The sequence below is a fragment of the Nematolebias whitei genome, chromosome 11 (assembly GCF_014905685.2).
Source record: "Nematolebias whitei isolate Nwh7 chromosome 11, NemWhi1, whole genome shotgun sequence".
NCBI classification, from domain to species: Eukaryota; Metazoa; Chordata; class Actinopteri; order Cyprinodontiformes; family Rivulidae; genus Nematolebias; species Nematolebias whitei.
This window is the reverse complement of record NC_056508.1, coordinates 44764455-44781661: the sequence shown is the minus strand read 5'-3', so window position 1 is coordinate 44781661 and position 17207 is coordinate 44764455. Positions and strand designations below refer to the sequence as shown.

The following is a 17207-nucleotide window of genomic DNA, read 5'->3' as shown; positions in this document are numbered from 1 at the left end:
GTATATTTAGTTAGGTTTTTGTATTGACTACAAATTTATTATTATTATTATTATTGAGCATGCATCAGGATATTCTTAGAAGGGTTTTTTTGTATCTAGGAGTTTATAAATCTTAGTTTTATTTTCATTTATTTCCTTTATTAGTTTAATTTACAGAAAATGTTCAATATGAGTCGTGTTTTGGCTTCTTTCGTTTCCTTTTAATTTTTTTAATTTTTCATATAAGTTGTGGTTTTTTTCCTGTTATGTACATGCTAAAATAAGGTACACATGAGCTTTTGTAAGTTATGTCTTTAACCAGTAAATTAAATGTTGAAAATAAATGTTGTTATGCACCGTTCACAAACAAATCTCTAGTCTAGTCGTGTTTCACAAAGATTTATAAAGAAGCAAATGAAAGAAACCGTCACCCACCAGAGAATTTCTTGGGAAAGTCGAAACAGTTTTCATGTTTTTACACTCGTAGTTTTATTTACTGAAACCTAATTGTCCAGCTACAGTATGTTTAGAGAGTGTCGATCGATCCGTTTTTATTTGTTCTTTCTGTTACCCGTCCAGGTGGAGGTAACGGGGATGAGCTCAGTCCTGGTGCAGAACCTCTTGTCTCTGTCCAGATACCAGGTTTCTGTCCAGTCTCATTACCCACAAGGCCTGTCTGCTGCGCTCACCGGTAACATCACCACACGTGAGTCTCCTGTTTTTAACCATCTGCCTCACATGCATCCATGAAGTTAATTTGTGGGATTTTATTTTAGACCGTGTCAAAATAGATAAACTATTCATTTTCTTTATTCTAGTAAAGGTACCTTCCCCATCGGACCTCAGAGTGACGAACTTTTCAGGCAGCGACATCACTGTCCACTGGCAGGCTGCGGCTGATGACGTCGTCTCCTACCTCATTAAATGGATCTCTCTGAGTGGAGGAGATCTGAGGCAGGTGAGCAGGCTGAGATTTGGAGCGTCTATTTTACCGAATTGGCATAGAATGTGTGAAAAGGTTGATTTTTGTGTGTTTTAGCTGAAGGTGAATGGTGACAGAGAAGGAGCGGTCCTGAAGGGAGTGGAGGAAGACAAAGAGTACCAGATCTCTCTGTCTGCACTTTATGGAGATGGAGCTCAGAGTGAAGCTGTGGCCATCCGCTACAGCACCTGTAAGACTTCCAGGATTGTTTGCACACTTTAAATTATTTATAAAATGCTATCTGCAGCCTCATAAAGTCATGTCTGTCAGAGCTGCCTCTTTATTACTGTAGGAAATTATAGATTGTGACATGTGGAACTGTCCACTTTGCCTGGTTTATTGTCCTAGAGACAAAAGACAAAAATGTAAATAAATAAATAAATAATGGTAATATATAAAAGTAGAAATGCAATAATGAGTAAAAGTTATTTTAAAATAGAGATTAAACATAACATTAAAATTCAAAATACAGTAGTCCCTCATTTATCGCGGAGTGATCCGTACCCGGAAAACCCACAATAAGTGAAAAACCACGAAGTAGGAATTGTAATACAAGTAGTAAGTAGTAGTTTATTTTATATATATATGTGTGTACGTGTGTGTGTGTATATATATGTATATGTGTATGTGTATGTGTATATATATATATATATATATATATATATTTTTTTTTTTTTTTCATTTAGCCTTTATTTATCCAGGTAGTCTCATTGAGCCACGAGAACTCATTTTCAAGAGAGACCTGTTTAGGAGCAGATGGTGGGGGTTAAGGGCCTTGCTCATGGGCCCAGAGTATGTATGTATATATATATATATATATATATATATATATATATATATATATATATATATATATACATATATGTATGTATGTATAGGCATTTTAAACTCCACAATCTTGCAATATTCTAAACAATGTTTCTAAACTCTAAACACTGTAAAAGACATAGAATGTCATGATTTCAGCTCTGCCTCCTCTGCTCTTTGCCACCTGCAAGCGCTCTTGGCCACGCCCACTTCTCTGCTCTGCACGGAGATCAGCTGCAGCAGGAAGTGTATCCTGCAATATGTACTGCACAAAGGTGCAGGAGGCGCTAAGTATTTCAAAACAATTTATTTTAAATAAAAATGTCATGCCGTTCGTGCGTCTCATCCATCAGTCAGCCAACTGTGTGTCATGTCCACTCTTATTTTGAAAAACCCCGATAGAGCGAGTCCGCGAAAAACAAACCGCGAAGTAACGAGGGACAACTGTACATTTATTTATTTTTAAACTTTGTTTTAAAATCATCATGTTCAAAATACTATCACTTTATAGTAAAAGCCAAAGAGGAGAAAAATAGAAGAATGAAAAAAAAAAAAGAGCCAGCCTTTGTTTGTCTCTGGATCAGCAAACCAGCCTCAGGGGCACACATAGTCGAGCTAGAAACAAGAATAACTCCCACCTCACCACCTTCATCATTACAAAACACAAATGAAAGAAAAAGATGAAGAACCTGAGAAGCGGACTGCCTAATGAGCAAACTGAACACACCATACATTACTGCTGGTTCTCTGCTCACCAGTTTGCATGCTGGTTTAAATATACATGGCCATCGCCATCTAGATATATGTAAATGGGCCATAACAATCATTTGACAAAACTATCCTTTCTAGTTTTTATATTGCTTAAAAGTATAGTTTCCTCAAGTGATTGGGGTGACCAAAGATTAATCTATGATGGCCAAGGCCACCAATGGCCACCCCCTGGTTCCGCCTCAGCACCTGGTCATTGATAAAATTACTTCCTCTGTTTACCAGGATACATCACTCTGCACTGCCTTTGGAAAGCAAAAAATTAAATTAAATAAAACAGTATGACACCTTCCCACTTGAATATCTTGCACTAAAAACTTTAAGGTTTACTTGCAGTGCCTGTTTGATTTCAGTCCAGAAAAACATGTAAAAATCTACAAACATTCACTATTAAAATCCCTTGGTGACGAGGGACACCAGCTTGTTTATTCTTTAAGGAACTTATAGCTGCCTGGTAACACTTCTTTTAGATTTAGACAGCCTGCGTATTTTTTACACCGACGTAAGTAAATGTGAACCTGTTGATTGGTTGTTCTCTGGTCCTGCAGTGTCAGGAGGAGGCCCATCCAGCGTAACTGTTTCAGAAGAAACTGCGGTCAGTCTGGTGGTCAGATGGGTGCCTCCAAACGCTCATGTCCTCCAGTACCGTGTGACCTACTCACCTCTGACAGGAGCTGAGAGCCAGGACAGAACTGTGAGTGAGCTGTAATCATCACCCTCGGCTGGTTTGCACAAATCACAGTGTTCTCTGAGAGAACCCACAAATCATCTCGGTCTGTGTCAAGAGCCTTGAACCTTAACTGTCAACAGGTGTTGGTGCCAGGTGGTGATAAACAGGTGGTGTTGCAGTCATTACAGCCAGATACACGTTACAGCATCTTTGTCACGGCTGAGTATCGCAGCAGAGAGGGAGGCAGCGGCTCAGCTCAAGGCAAAACCAGTAAGTGAAACACAACGACCTTCTAAATGTGAGCGAGATGTGGTTTTGACACCGGATCTAGTTGTGATGCTCATTTAATCCTGAAACAAACATCATGTGTTGTAGGAAATTAGCATTAGCTCAAGTTCTTTTTAGCATTAGCTCAGGTTTACGCACTGGAATCTGGGATCTCGGCTTACCTGACTCTCTGAGATACACACACAAATTGCACATAGTACTTAAAATTTAATGTGTTTTATTACAAAATTGGGATTTCTACAACTATTTACAGATCAAGGAATGAACTATTAATGCGATTATTCCAGTAGATTGATGATAGGAAGGCGTGATCCAAGGACGAGTCTTAAAATACTGTCTGGCCTAAAGTACAAGTTTATAATTAATATTATCAACTAGAACTGCATTCCACTGTTCACTGGATAGGCAAATCTGTGGGTGTGGAGTTTTGGTTATGAGAGGGAAAAAAGAAGAAGAAGGTGTGTGATGGTCAGAAATCTTTCATGTTTGATGATGTCAAAAACATAAATCCTCACAGTCCATTAGGCTTAAATCCTGAATATTTAGCTTTCGATCATGAAACTCTAGACGGATTTTAATGAAATTCTTAAAAAGCAATTACTGGATGTTGTTCTACAAGAGGAGTCAACTCAGTTTAAGACCACTGCTGCAGCTAATCAACCTCAGCAAACACTAAAATAACCTTAATTCAGTCAATTTTACAAATTCTGAGCCACTACCTGACGTGGTATTAGCTGACAGGCATCCCAACACATACAATGAGCATTAAACATTTTTATTTAAAACTTTGGCATGCAAGAGGGTGGGCTACATGCATTCCTACATGAAATACAGTAGTCCCTCGCTACTTCTCAATTTGTTTATCGCAGACTCGCTCTATCGCAGCACAATGGCTCAGTGGTTAGCACTGTTGCCTCACAGAAAGAAGGTCCTGGGTTCAATCCCTGGTTGGACCTGGGGTCTTTCTGTGTGTAGTTTGCATGTTTTCTCTGAGTACTCCAGTTTCCTCCCACAGAACAAAAACATGTATGTTAGGCTGCCTTCAGGTCCAGTCCTACCTTGCAAAAGAGATCTGTGATCTCAATGGGATTTGCCTGATTTAAAAAAATAAAGGTTAATAAATCGCGGTTTTTCAAAATAAGATAGGACATGACACACAATTGGCTGACTGATGGATGAGCCGCACGATCGGCATGGCATTTCTATTTAAAATAAATTATTTAAAGTTATTTAGCACGGTGGCACATTTGTGCAGCCCATACTGCAGGATAAACTTCCTGCTGCAGCTGATCAGCTGTTCACTGGGCAGAGCATAGAAGTGGGCGTGGCTAAGAGCGCTTGCAGGTGGCAAAGAGCAGAGGAGGCAGGGCTGAAATCATGACATTCTGTGCTTTTTTTAGAGCGTTTAGAGTTTAGAAACATTGTTTAGAATATTGCAAGTGTGGAAAGGGTTTTAATCTCCTTTATATATATATATATATATATATATATATATATATATATATATATATATATATATAATAAACTGCTACTTGCTACTTGTACTACTATTGCTACTACGCGATTTTTCACTTATCGCGGGTCTTCAGGGTACAGATCCCCCGCGATAAACGAGGGACTACTGTACTACGTTTCTGTTTTAAGCAGCATTAATTTGGCTTCACGTTGGATCCATAAACATTTTGTTTATCTGCTTTGTGTTTGCTTCTGCAGCCAGTCTGCGAGTGAGCAGTGTCAGTGTGGTCAGGTCAGACCACTCAAGTATATGCTTGTCGTGGAGACCCGTGTCTGCGGTCGATGGATACCGGATTGTCATTCAGTCCATTAAAGGTATTTAACTGAAACTTCTACAGGAATACGGGCAAAAGATGTCACACAGTTCGTCTTCCCACTGGTGTGAAGGTGTGTGGCTTTTATCTCCGTGTGTTCAGACAAACAAACAAAGCAGGATACCGTTGACGAGTCCAGCAGCAGTTACTGTTTCACTGATTTGGAACCAGAGACGCTGTATCGCATCAGCATGCACGCGCTGCTCGGCTCAGTAGAGGGCGCTGCCGTCTCCATCCTCCACCCAACAGGTACAAAGCAATCACAGGATCTGTAGCCTCTTTCGTAAAATTGTTCTTCGGTATGGCTGCAAAGACGAGCCCGTCCTCAACGAGGACCATCAGCAGTGGTGTTGATGTGAAGGGCTAGGCATCAAATAGTGACATCACCCATTGTGACTCCCACGGTCACATGACTGTACAGACCATCTAGTTTTAATGCATCACATCTTTAAGCCACATTGCCACCCAATCATTTTATTTATCAACCATTAAAGCTCTGAATTCCTTGCTTTGCGACTTAGAAACATAACAGCAACATGTGGATTTTAGCACCCCTTGCCACCATGGTTCTTTTATAAATTGTGCTGAAAAGGTGTTCAAGAACAAAGCTTGAAGGGTTTTGTGAAAAAGGCTATTGGCTATGTTAAGTATAAAAATACCCAGATATTAACCCAACTAAAATTTTAGTTTGAACGAGATATTACTGGATAAACAAGAGTTCAGGGTTCCTGCGCAATCTTAAAGGTAAGGAACCTATTTCAGTATTTTCCAGGTCTGGATAAGTATAGTAAAAACACAGCAAATTAAGGAAAATCCTTGGTGTTTCTGACACAGGATTTTCTGAGAAGTATCGGTTGTGATCTACACTCATCATGTTTGAACTATAGAGAAGCATTTTCTTACAAAGATAAATATCCCAAGTGTCTCTTGTGGTAAAATGTGTTCTGATCTGATGAACATGAAGGCTATTTTTTGTTAAACCACAGTTTCAAAAGGTACTGTATGATTGATCCATTACCACAACCGTGGATCACCAAAAGAACACCATACGTGAAAACACGGTGGTGGCAGCATCATGCTGTGGGGGCTACTTTTCTTTAGCTGGAACAGGGATGATGAAAATTACCTGTTTATTTAAGATCAAAGCCTACAATGGGCTGCTAAAAGGCTGAAGATGAAGAGACGTATGACCCCAGACATACATTCAAATCAACCAAAGAATGGATTTGAATGTGTAAAAACAGTGATTTAGTGAGACGACAACAATATGAATTAGTTTTACTAGGTGCAACTCTTTTAACAGCATATTTGTAATATTATTAGGGTCAGTAGTCAGAATATTACTGTGGATTTAAACAACTACAAACTATTCATTAGTGATTCAACAGCAGTAAGTTTAACACAAATGCTGACTATTTTTAAGCATTAAACACATAATAAAAAATTACACTTTATATGTGATAAATTATGTACTTCAAGCTCTCTGTCTTCTAAAATATATTTAGAGCTTACTGTAGTTTCTGTAGTTTTCTTAACGAATGCAGTGTGATATGTTCAAAAATATAATAATAACATGATTAAGTTGTTTTTTTGTTGTTGTTGTTCTATGTTTTTTTTTTTTTAGCTCCAGCTCCCGTCAGAATTCATGTCCATCCTCAAATGTACCCGATTCATAACGAAGGTAAATCTTTACGCTTCCCTGGTCTTCAGTTTAAATTATTGGGGACTGCCTGAAGGCAGCCACCTGTTATTATCCACCTGAAAAAGGTCTTGCTCTTCTATCAACTTCAATGCGTCCCGAACCGCAACGTGCACCCCCACATGGTGGTAGCTGAGAGCAATGCCCAACCAATAATAAATTCAAAGCTACATTTAAATGTCTTTAACTCAGCTATTTTTACACATAAAGCTGAAATTTGGTGAGGTTACAGCTGAGAACGTTCCTCATCACATACTGAGTCCTTGTCAAAAATCCAAGATGGCTACCATAGCTTAAAATAAAAAAATGACTATAACTCATTGATGTTTTTTGCCTTGTTGAGCTGAAATTAGGTATAGTAGTAGCCGAGAGAGAACTCCAACACAGTACTGTCAAATCAAAAATTTAAGATGGCCACAATGTGGCTGTCCCCCGTCAAAGCTTCTACAGGAACTTTCTAGTTTTTATACTTGCAATTTTCAGTTCAAATATGTTTTTAAGCAAAAACTTTTAGAAGTTAAATAGCAAATGATCAGTTCTGTCTTTCCTTTCATTTAAACTACTCGGTGATGACCTTTGACCATGCAAATGCTAGATCCAACCCTTCAAACAGACTCTGATTTATAAAAACTATAGTTGAAGATGTTGAACATGTTACAGGAAACTGTTTAATTTGTTTTTATCCCATCCAAGTTCTCGTTAACGCCTCTTAAAGCTGATGTGATAATTTCCCCTTTGATTAAAAAAGTAAAAGATAAACCTGGACATGTTTGGCTCGTTGTATAACTTCTCAGTACTGCCCTCTTGTGTTGCAGTTTGCCCTGAAGTCACCATCAGGAACAGCATCGTTAAAGGTGAGACACATTATCTGGACTCGTTGGGTCAATTCGTTCGTTCATCTTAATTAAAAAGAGCTGGTTTGGTTCCAAAAGGTGCAAAAGGCAGAGTTTGTGTTTTCTGTGTGTGCCGGCTCAGGGTTCGACATGATGGAAGCGTTCGGTCTGACGCCGAGAGCTCACTCCTCGGTGGAGGGGGTGGCGGTCGAGCCTTTTGTCTTCAACACCGTCCTCACCTACACGCTGTACAGAGACGTGCAACTGACCCAGAGCACCAAGTGAGACGTCATCTTTAAGTTTTGATTTGTTTTTACCCTAAGTAGATTTTTTTTAATGCACATCATGAACAATGTCACTCATCATTACTTTCACTCATATGAATTTTACAGACTTTTATACTTTTCTTTATATTTTCAGCCATGTTTAACATGTACGTAACCAGAAAGTTGAGGAAACAAACACCTCAGATCAGTTTTCTTTAAAGCGTTGACGCTTGTTGTTACTTTTTACCTTGCTCCGTTATGTTCAAATATTAATTTTCCTTACACATTTAACGGTAATTAGTTATTTCAAGCTTGTGTCACACTTTTATTTCAAAAATAGCAAAGTCCCATTTGTTTAAATAGAGATTAAACTCTAAACTTCTTCCAGGCGCCCTGCACCCGCCCCAGTTTCAACTTTCAGGAAATATGCCGACGCCGTAGATCTTAGAGGTCGACCTCAGACCGGAACCTGGAAGTTGAAGCCAGAACCAGACCAGCTTCCCCATTAACTGGTTTTAATATAAATATTTTGCTCTTAAAAAAATGAAAGTGCAACTCAGATAATTTTTTTTAGATGTTGTCTCGTGTCGATTCATGTAGTTTTTAACCTCGGTGTCGTTCAGTGTCTGTAAAAAGAATTCACCCCCGTGGGTGTTTTGTGCTTTTATTGCTGTTATGAAGCAATCGAGAAATACAAACTGGCCTTTTAACAATAAAATAAATAAATAAACGTCTTTGATGTCAAAGTGAAATCAATCCATCCATCCATTATCTTTACCCGTTTATTCCATTTTGGGTCACGGGGGTCGCTGGTGCCCATGTCCAGCAATCACTGTGCGAGGGGCGGGGTACACCCTGGACGGGTCTCCAGTCCATCACAGGGACACGTAGAGACAAATGAGACAAACAACCATTCACTCTCTCACTCACACCTAGGGACAATTTAGAGTTACCAATCAGCCTAACATGCATGTTTTTGGTCTGTGGGAGGAAACCGGAGTACCCGGAGAAAAAGTGATTGCATTTAAGGTGACCGTCTTGATTAAACTTAAAAGAAAAAAAAATAATTGAAAGTGCAAGGCAGGGGATGATCCAAAATGATATTTTTTAAGACCTGACCACCCCAGGAGCTCTGTTAAATCCTGACAGGTTTGAGCATTTAAATGTGCATTGGAGCCATACTGGATTATGATTCTGGTCTTTTTTTATTTCCTTAAAACTGCGTCATTGTGTTTCAGGTTTATTCACGCAGCGGGTTTTTCTCCAGACCACACCATCAGCATCGCCTTCCGGGTCTTGCAGGATACGCCCAGGGAGCCCTTTGCTCTCTGGCAGCTCACGGACATTGATTTCCAGCCGAAGATGGGGGTGGTTATTGACCGTGAGTAAGACTTCTGCAAACCTCATTCTTCCTAGTTCATCTTTAAGTTGTGTCTCAAAGTCAGCAAGTCTCATATGGGTATCTAAAACTGATGAGCTACTTCTTTTTTTTACAGAATACAAGAGAATAATGAACTTATGTTGTTCCATTACTAACGCAAGCAACACCAGTTAAGTAAATTGGAAATTAAAAAATTAGGACCACGCTGGGATATAACTTAAAACCTCATTCAGAAAAAAAATACATACTGTGAAAATAGTACAACCGTTTTTGAAGTCCGTTTTACTGCGATGGACTTGTCGACCACGTCCAGGGTGTACCCCGCCTCTCGCACAGTGATTGCTGGACATGGGCACCAGCGACCCCCGTGACCCAAAATGGAATAAACGGGTAAAGATAATGGATGGATGGATGGAAGTTGAAAATTTGTAAAAGATTGCTTTTAATGCCCGCCACTAAAGGCGACGGTGAAGCAATAATGTTTTTGTCTCTGTGTGTTTGTCTGCATCGTTAGCAAAACACCTCATGACCCGCTAGATGCATTTGAATACATTTCTCAGAAAATAATCACTGGATTAACATGCATGACTGATGATATCTCATTTCAAGATGGCCACAGCAGCTAATCTACCTTTGCCAACACAAAAAAGGCTACAGCTTACTCACAATGACAGATATTCAGGTAAAGTTTCTTCGTTTGTAGCTAGAAGTCACCGGCCATCTTGGAAGATGTGACAATAGCAGCCTTCGTAAATTCAAACTGACTCATGAAAGGCTGGGGGTGATGTGGGTTCCTTCAAGTAGTGCTAGGTGATTTTGTTGTTGTTTTCCAGCTTCTACCAAACATCTGACGTACTTCAGCCTGGACTACAGAGGAGAGGTTCAGGAGCTCACGTTTGATCAGCCGCAGGTTCACAAGTTGTTCTACGGAAGTTTTCACAAGGTGAGACAGAACACACCCAGCTGGTTATGTCCCTTAAATTCTGTCATTCTGGTGGTTTTCAGTCTTTGCCATCTATAAAACAATGTCTTCCCTACTGTTAGAAGTCTGGCTAATGATTAATTTTGATGCTTGTGTAAAAAAAAAAAAATTGTTTAATTATTGCTTGCTGCCAAGATGGAAAAGCAATAATGGTTTCGCCCATGTCTCTGTGTGTGCATATGTGTGTGTTTGCCTGTCTGTTAGCAAAATATGTCACGAACCGGTTGACGCGTTTTAATGAAACAGTCAGAAAGTTCTAAACGTACATTTATCTGTGCTAACATTCTGGCCTAATAGAATCTTCAAAGAGAAAATATTATTTTCTTGTCCACTGCCCTGATCCTTGTCTCCTTGTTGACAGGTTCACCTGTCTGTTAGCCAGGTGAGCGTGTCTTTGTCCGTGGACTGCCAGCATGTGGGGGAGAGACCGGCTCGTCCTCTTGGTAACCTGCCCACCGACGGGTTTGAGATGCTGGGAAAACTGGTGAAAACACGAGGACCTAACAGTGGATCCGCCCCGGTACTTTTTTTATAGTTTATAGTATCTAGGCCAGAGCCGTTTGACTAAATTGCTCAGGGGGCCACAGTTGCTGAAAGCCAAGAGGTCAGGGGCCAGACATTTGTTGTCATTAAGTTTGTTTTATGGTTTAAAGTCTAGTTTTATTTAAAAATTAACACATTGTTGGGTCAAACTGAGCTCACCTGTGGGCCTGATTTGGCCCCTGGGTCACCAGTTGAATAGCCCTGATTTAGGCTTTTGATACTGTTTAGCTAGCATTTTGCTACATTTAACTTTTAGCTACCTTTTGCTACTTTAACTAGCCTTGTTCTGTTTAGCTTTTAGATAACCTTTTGCTGCTTTAAGTTAGTCTTTTGTTACTTTTAGCTTTTGCAGCTGTTAGTTTTTACCTATAGTTTTGCTTCGTTTTTCTACTATTACCTTTAGCTAGCATTTTGCTTCTTTTAGTTTTTAGCTACTGTTCTGCTTCCTTTAATTGAAACAAATCTATTTCAGATTATACAACAGTTTTCATCAAAGTCATGTAGCACTTCAGCGTTTTCACAGAAAGTAGTTTCTCTAGTTTAATCTGCTGTATTTATATTCAGTTTGTGAAAACAAAAGTCTGAACACACCTGAAACAAATCTGTTGACACGCGTATCAAGTTTTCTTGTTTGTTTCCAGTTTCAGCTGCAGTCTTTTGAGATCGTCTGCAACACCACGTGGGCTTCTGAAGATACGTGCTGCGATCTGCCCGGAGTGGTCAGTGCTCGACGTCTTTAATCAGCTTTTATTTTGGTGGGGTAGACATTTGCAGCATAAAATAGTGCACGATAAGCACTGTGCTTGTCAATGTATAATAATTACGAAAACTTCGTCTTGATGTAATCAGTTCTGCCATTAGAGAATCTTATGTTTATTAATGATGTCTGTGCTTCTGCCTCAGAGAGATGAGGAGGGCTGTCCTGCACCTGCGTACAGGTGTACCTGTTCTTCTGATGTTCCAGGAGCTCCAGGTCTCCCCGGCTCTATAGTATGTCACAACAATCCTTCATTCAGTACCTTTTTAACGATTTAATCGATTTTTTTTTTTTTTGTAATTGATCAACTCCAGTAATTGTATTCAAACATTTAGAAATAATTCAGGTGATTGTAAAAACGTTAAAGTTTTATTTTCTGCTCTTCCAGGGGAAGCCTGGATCTCGAGGAGAGAAAGGCGAAAAGGGAGAGCAAGGCCAAAAGGTTAGATGAAAATTATTATTTTTATATTCAAAAGGTGACAGCATTGTTAGGACGTTGGAAGGTAACCTGTTCTGTTTTCCCCCCTCTTCTGGTAGTTTGTCAAATAATGGAAGTATAATGTGGGTTGAAAAGATCTGAGGAAGAAGCTTAAGAGCTCCTCAGATTCTCTGAATGTCCAAGGGTGAAGGGTTCAACGGTTTTATTCCGCATTTGGAAACAATTCAGCACAGTTTCCATCGGTCCATCCACACTGACTGATGGATGGATTGATGTTAAAATAAAATAAAAGAAACAAACTTGCGCTGCTGCGTCTGTTAATTTGCTGTTTGTGACTCTTTCTGCAGCTTCAATGTAAAAGCAGAGATTTTCAGTCTGTAATTCCATCAAACTCAAAATGCATTTAATTAAAAATGATTGAAGATGTTCTGTCAAAGTTGTACGTTTTTTCAATATGTGCATATTTTCATGCACCCCCCCCCCCCCCCCCACACACACACACACACACACTCACAACAGCCACTTTATTAGGCGCACCTTACCAGTATCAGGTTGGACTCCCCCTGTCTTCAGCTCTACCTTAAATCTTCATGCCATAGATTCACCAAGACGTTGGAAACGTTCTTCAGATTTTAGTCTCGGTTATCAAGTTAGCATCACACAGTTGCTGCAGCTTCGTCAGCTGCACATTCACGATGTGAACCTCTCGTTCCAACACATCCCAATGGTGCTGGGTTGGATTGAGATCTGGTGCCTGTGGAGGCCGTTGGCGTCCAGTAAATCCACACCAATAAGACCAGGCAATATTTTTCTAATCTCCTATTGTCCAATTTTTGGTGGCGTCTCTTTAAATGTTGGTGTTTATGATGTTATTCTGCACACTTTGGTTGGAATGCGTGGCTGTTTGAGCTGCTGTGGCCTCTCTGTCGTCTTGAACCAGTCTGCTCATTCTCCTCTGACCTGACATTAATAAGGCTGTTTGTTTGCCACACATATCTCCTAAAACGGAGAAAATACCCACTCGCTGGATATTTCCTCCTTTCAGAACATTCTCCTTTAATTGTGGAGATGGTTGTGTGCAAAAGTCCAAGTAGATCAGCAGTTTGTGAAATACTCAGACCAGCTCATCTGGCACCAAGAACCGTGACATGTTCAAGGTCACTTAAAGCCCTTTTCTTCACCATTCTGGTGCCCAGCTTAAACTTCAGCAAGTCATCTTCACCACTCCTAAAGGCACTGGGTTGATGCCATGCGACTGGCTTATTAGTTGCTTGTGGGAACAACCAGTTGAACCCAATAAAGTGACTGGTTTGAGTGTGTAAGCAATAAAATGATGTGTGGCTCATAAGTTATCTTTTCTTTCTACTCCTGTGAGAAAAAAAGATTTTAGTTTGACGATCAAACATGGCAGCGCTGTTGCATGTTATAATGTGAATTCTCAGGGGGAGGTGGGCCCCCCAGGGAAGCCTGGACCTGAGGGGAGCCTTGGACTTGTGGGCGGCGCAGGACCACGAGGAATTACGGTGCAGGGCAAAACGGTGCGTAACACTCAGTGTTCAGTTTAATATTTCTAATCATATTATTATACTTGATTTGTTTCTGTTGTAATATCAATAATATTAGAATATTCAGATTTATTTATAATAATAATTCTAACATTGTTCTAATCAGGGTCCACCAGGAGCAAGAGGAGAAAAAGGAGATCCTGGGCGACCGGGAGCACAAGTGAGTTTCAGTTCATCTATAATTCTGCTGCTAATTATTCTGTCTTTAAACTGGTTCTTTTGTTTTGTAGGGGTTACCAGGACCTCCAGGTCCAAAAGGGGAGGAGGGGATCCCAGGCCCCCAGGTGAGCTGTTTGACCCATATGAGGTTCTCTTTCAGCTGAGGTCCATGACAGTCTTCATCTCATTCTGTTCTGCAGGGCATCAGAGGCGTGGAGGGAAACATGGGCCCACCAGGCAGCACTGGAGCCAGGGTAGGACGGATTATGTCCACTTCTTTGTTTCAGTTTTTTAGTTTTACATTGTACCATTAAAAATATGTTTGTTAAATCGTGGTGTATTAGTAAAATTGAACATTTGTTTAGATTTAACAGAAATCCTACTCTTAAACGCCAAATATATTTGAGTCTAAAGAGGCTGAATTTACATTTCAGAGTGATAAAGGGCGTAGTACGCAACTCATGCATCACCATCTGAAAAAAAAATGTTGGGTCACTAACCAAATTGTGAATAAAAACTGAATGCAATGATGTGGAGGTGCCAACATCTAATATTTTATTCAGAATAGAACACCAAGCACAGATCAAAAGTTTAAACTGAGAGAATGTATCATTTTAAGGGAAAAATCTGATGTTTCCAAATTTCATGGCGTCAACAAATCCCAAAAAAGTTGGGACAAGTCCATTTTTACCACTGTGTGGCATCCCCCCTTCTTCTTACAACACTCAACAGACGTCTGGGGTCAGAGGAGACCAGTTTCTCAAGTTTAGAAATAGGAACGCTCTCCCATTCATGTCTAATACAGGCCTCTAACTGTTCAATTGTCTTGGGCCTTCTTTGTCGCACCTTCCTCTTTATGATGCGCCAAATGTTCTCTATAGGTGAAAGACCTGGACTGCAGGCTGGCCATTTCAGTACCCGGATCCTTCTCCTACGTAGCCATGATGTTGTGATTGCTGCAGAATGTGGTCTGGCATTATCATGTTGAAAAATGCAGGGTCTTCCCTGAAAGAGATGACGTCTAGATGGGAGCATATGTTGTTCTAGAACCTGAACATAGTTCTCTGCATTAATGGTGCCTTTCCAGACATGCAAGCTGCCCATGCCACAAGCGCTCATGCAACCCCATACCATCAGTGATGCAGGCTTCTGAACGGAGCGTTGACAACAACTTGGGCTATCCTTGTCCTCTCTGGTCCGGATGACATGGCATCCCAGTGTTCCATAAAAAACTTCAAATTGTGACTCATCTGACCACAGAACAGTCTTCCATTTTGCCACACTCCATTTTAAATGACCCCTGGCCCAGTGCAAACGTCTGAGCTTGTGGAGCTTGCTTAGAAATGGCTTCCTCTTTGCACTGTAGAGTTTCAGCTGGCAACAGCAGATGGCACGGTGGATTGTGTTCACTGACAATGCTTTCTGGAAGTATTCCTGAGCCCATTCTGTTATTTCCTTGACAGTGGCATTCCTGTTTGAGGTGCAGTGATGTTTAAGGGCCCGAAGATCACGAGCATCCAGTAGAGTTTTACGGCCTTGACCCTTACGCACAGCGATTGTTCCAGATTCTCTGAATTCTTTGATGATGCTATGCACCGTTGATGATGATAACTTAAAAGTCTTTGCTATTTTACGCTGGGTAACACCATTCTGGTATTGCTGCACTATCTTTCTGTGCAACAATGGTGGAATTGGTGATCCTCTTACCATCTTGGCTTCTGGGAGACACTGACACTCTGAGAAGTTCTTTTTATACCCAATCATGTTGTCAATTGACCTAAATAGTGTTAATTGGTCTTCCAGCTGTTCGTTATATGCTCAATTTCCTTTTTCCAGCCACTTATTGCTACTTGTTCCAACTTTTTTGGGATTTGTTGACACTGTGAATTTTTTAATCAACATATTTCTCCTTTAAAATGTTACATTTACTCAGATTAAACTTTTGATCTGTCATCTATGTTATATTACGAATAAAATATTGACATTTGCATCTCCACATCATTGCATTCAGTTTTTATTCACAATTTGTTTAGTGCCCCAACTTTTTTGGAATCCGGTTTGTACACTTTTAAAGGTTGAAAATGTGACATTGTGGCTTTGGTGTGAGTTTTGTCAAAATCTTCCTTTTTAACCGAGACTATTGTGTCTGATTGAAGATAAAATGTAAATGTATGAGCTGAACTCATCCAGGAGCAGGATCCTGTCTTTTCTGTTGTCTTGGTTTCCATTGTTGTTTTTTGCTATTTTTTCCCCCTCCTAAGATATTTATTTTTCATCTTTTATAACTTGTTTGCTCTGTAATTCAAAAACAAAAAACAACAAAAAAAAAAAACTGTGTGTGTGTCATGGAAAAAGTGATTCCCAAAACAACCAGGTGTAGGCTTCATCATATTTTTTTTTTACAAAGCTTTGGAGAACAGCCATAAATCACAGAAGATCAATGCCTTACAAGTACACACTTATCAATGCTTTCACCTGTTTGAGGCTCAGACCTGTTCTAACTTCCTGAACAGAACTAAAGCAAGATGGCCGCAGCGGCCCGAGGAACACAAAAACAGCTTTAACGTCGTCGAAGAGATTGTCAGGTGGAGGGCAATCTGCATTCTTTTAAGGAGTGCTAGGGGGTTTTAGGACTTTGGTTAACTGAAGCTTGTCCAAAAGTTATAATTGACAGTTTTAGTTGTATTTTTACACCAAGCTCTAAAGAGCAATCTTGAAATCAAATCGGTTTTGTTGATCTCCAAACCTGCTCTTCGAGCTCCGCTTGGAAAGAGACAGAATCAGAGGAACGATTGAGCTGAAACAAAATCCACCTACGTTTTATCAAAGTATTATTTGTAGTACCAGTAAAAGTAGCATTGTGTAGTATTTGTGGTCTCTGTCAATTTTCTGATCATCTTTTTAATTCAACAATTTCTGTCTTGTAGGGTTTCCAGGGAATTCCAGGACACCCAGGACCTATTGGGGACAGGGGTCCCTCAGGGCCTGTCGGACCTACGGTAAAACCTGAAGGACACCTAGAAAGCTTGTAAAAGTGCATGCTACTGTTTTGTGTGTATTTGTTAAACTAATAAATAACCTAAGCTTTGGTCCTTAAGTGTTTTTGAATTAATTTTAATTAAGCAGACGCTACAGAGGTTACATAAAGACTCATTTATTTTGTATTTCTCCGGTCCCTAATCACTAAAACACATCAAGTATGTCTAGTGTGTGATATATATATATATATATATATATATATATATATATATATATATATA

At 39.9% G+C, this 17207-nt stretch overlaps 1 protein-coding gene across 1 annotated transcript in view; it reads left to right on the top strand.

Moving 5' to 3' along the window:
- Positions 1-17207, top strand: part of LOC119417751 (solute carrier family 35 member C2) — a 54177-nt gene that overhangs the window by 34881 nt on the left and 2089 nt on the right. Inside the window, exons 23-43 of the mRNA XM_037685034.1 lie at positions 559-685; positions 798-937; positions 1019-1151; positions 3085-3230; positions 3347-3476; positions 5208-5324; positions 5426-5572; positions 6948-7004; positions 7838-7876; positions 7998-8136; positions 9360-9502; positions 10336-10445; positions 10846-11004; positions 11669-11746; positions 11931-12017; positions 12173-12226; positions 13666-13761; positions 13895-13948; positions 14019-14072; positions 14148-14201; positions 16875-16946. Coding sequence (XP_037540962.1) covers positions 559-685; positions 798-937; positions 1019-1151; positions 3085-3230; positions 3347-3476; positions 5208-5324; positions 5426-5572; positions 6948-7004; positions 7838-7876; positions 7998-8136; positions 9360-9502; positions 10336-10445; positions 10846-11004; positions 11669-11746; positions 11931-12017; positions 12173-12226; positions 13666-13761; positions 13895-13948; positions 14019-14072; positions 14148-14201; positions 16875-16946 — 2136 coding nt within the window. The remainder of the gene's footprint in view (positions 1-558; positions 686-797; positions 938-1018; positions 1152-3084; positions 3231-3346; positions 3477-5207; positions 5325-5425; positions 5573-6947; positions 7005-7837; positions 7877-7997; positions 8137-9359; positions 9503-10335; positions 10446-10845; positions 11005-11668; positions 11747-11930; positions 12018-12172; positions 12227-13665; positions 13762-13894; positions 13949-14018; positions 14073-14147; positions 14202-16874; positions 16947-17207) is intronic.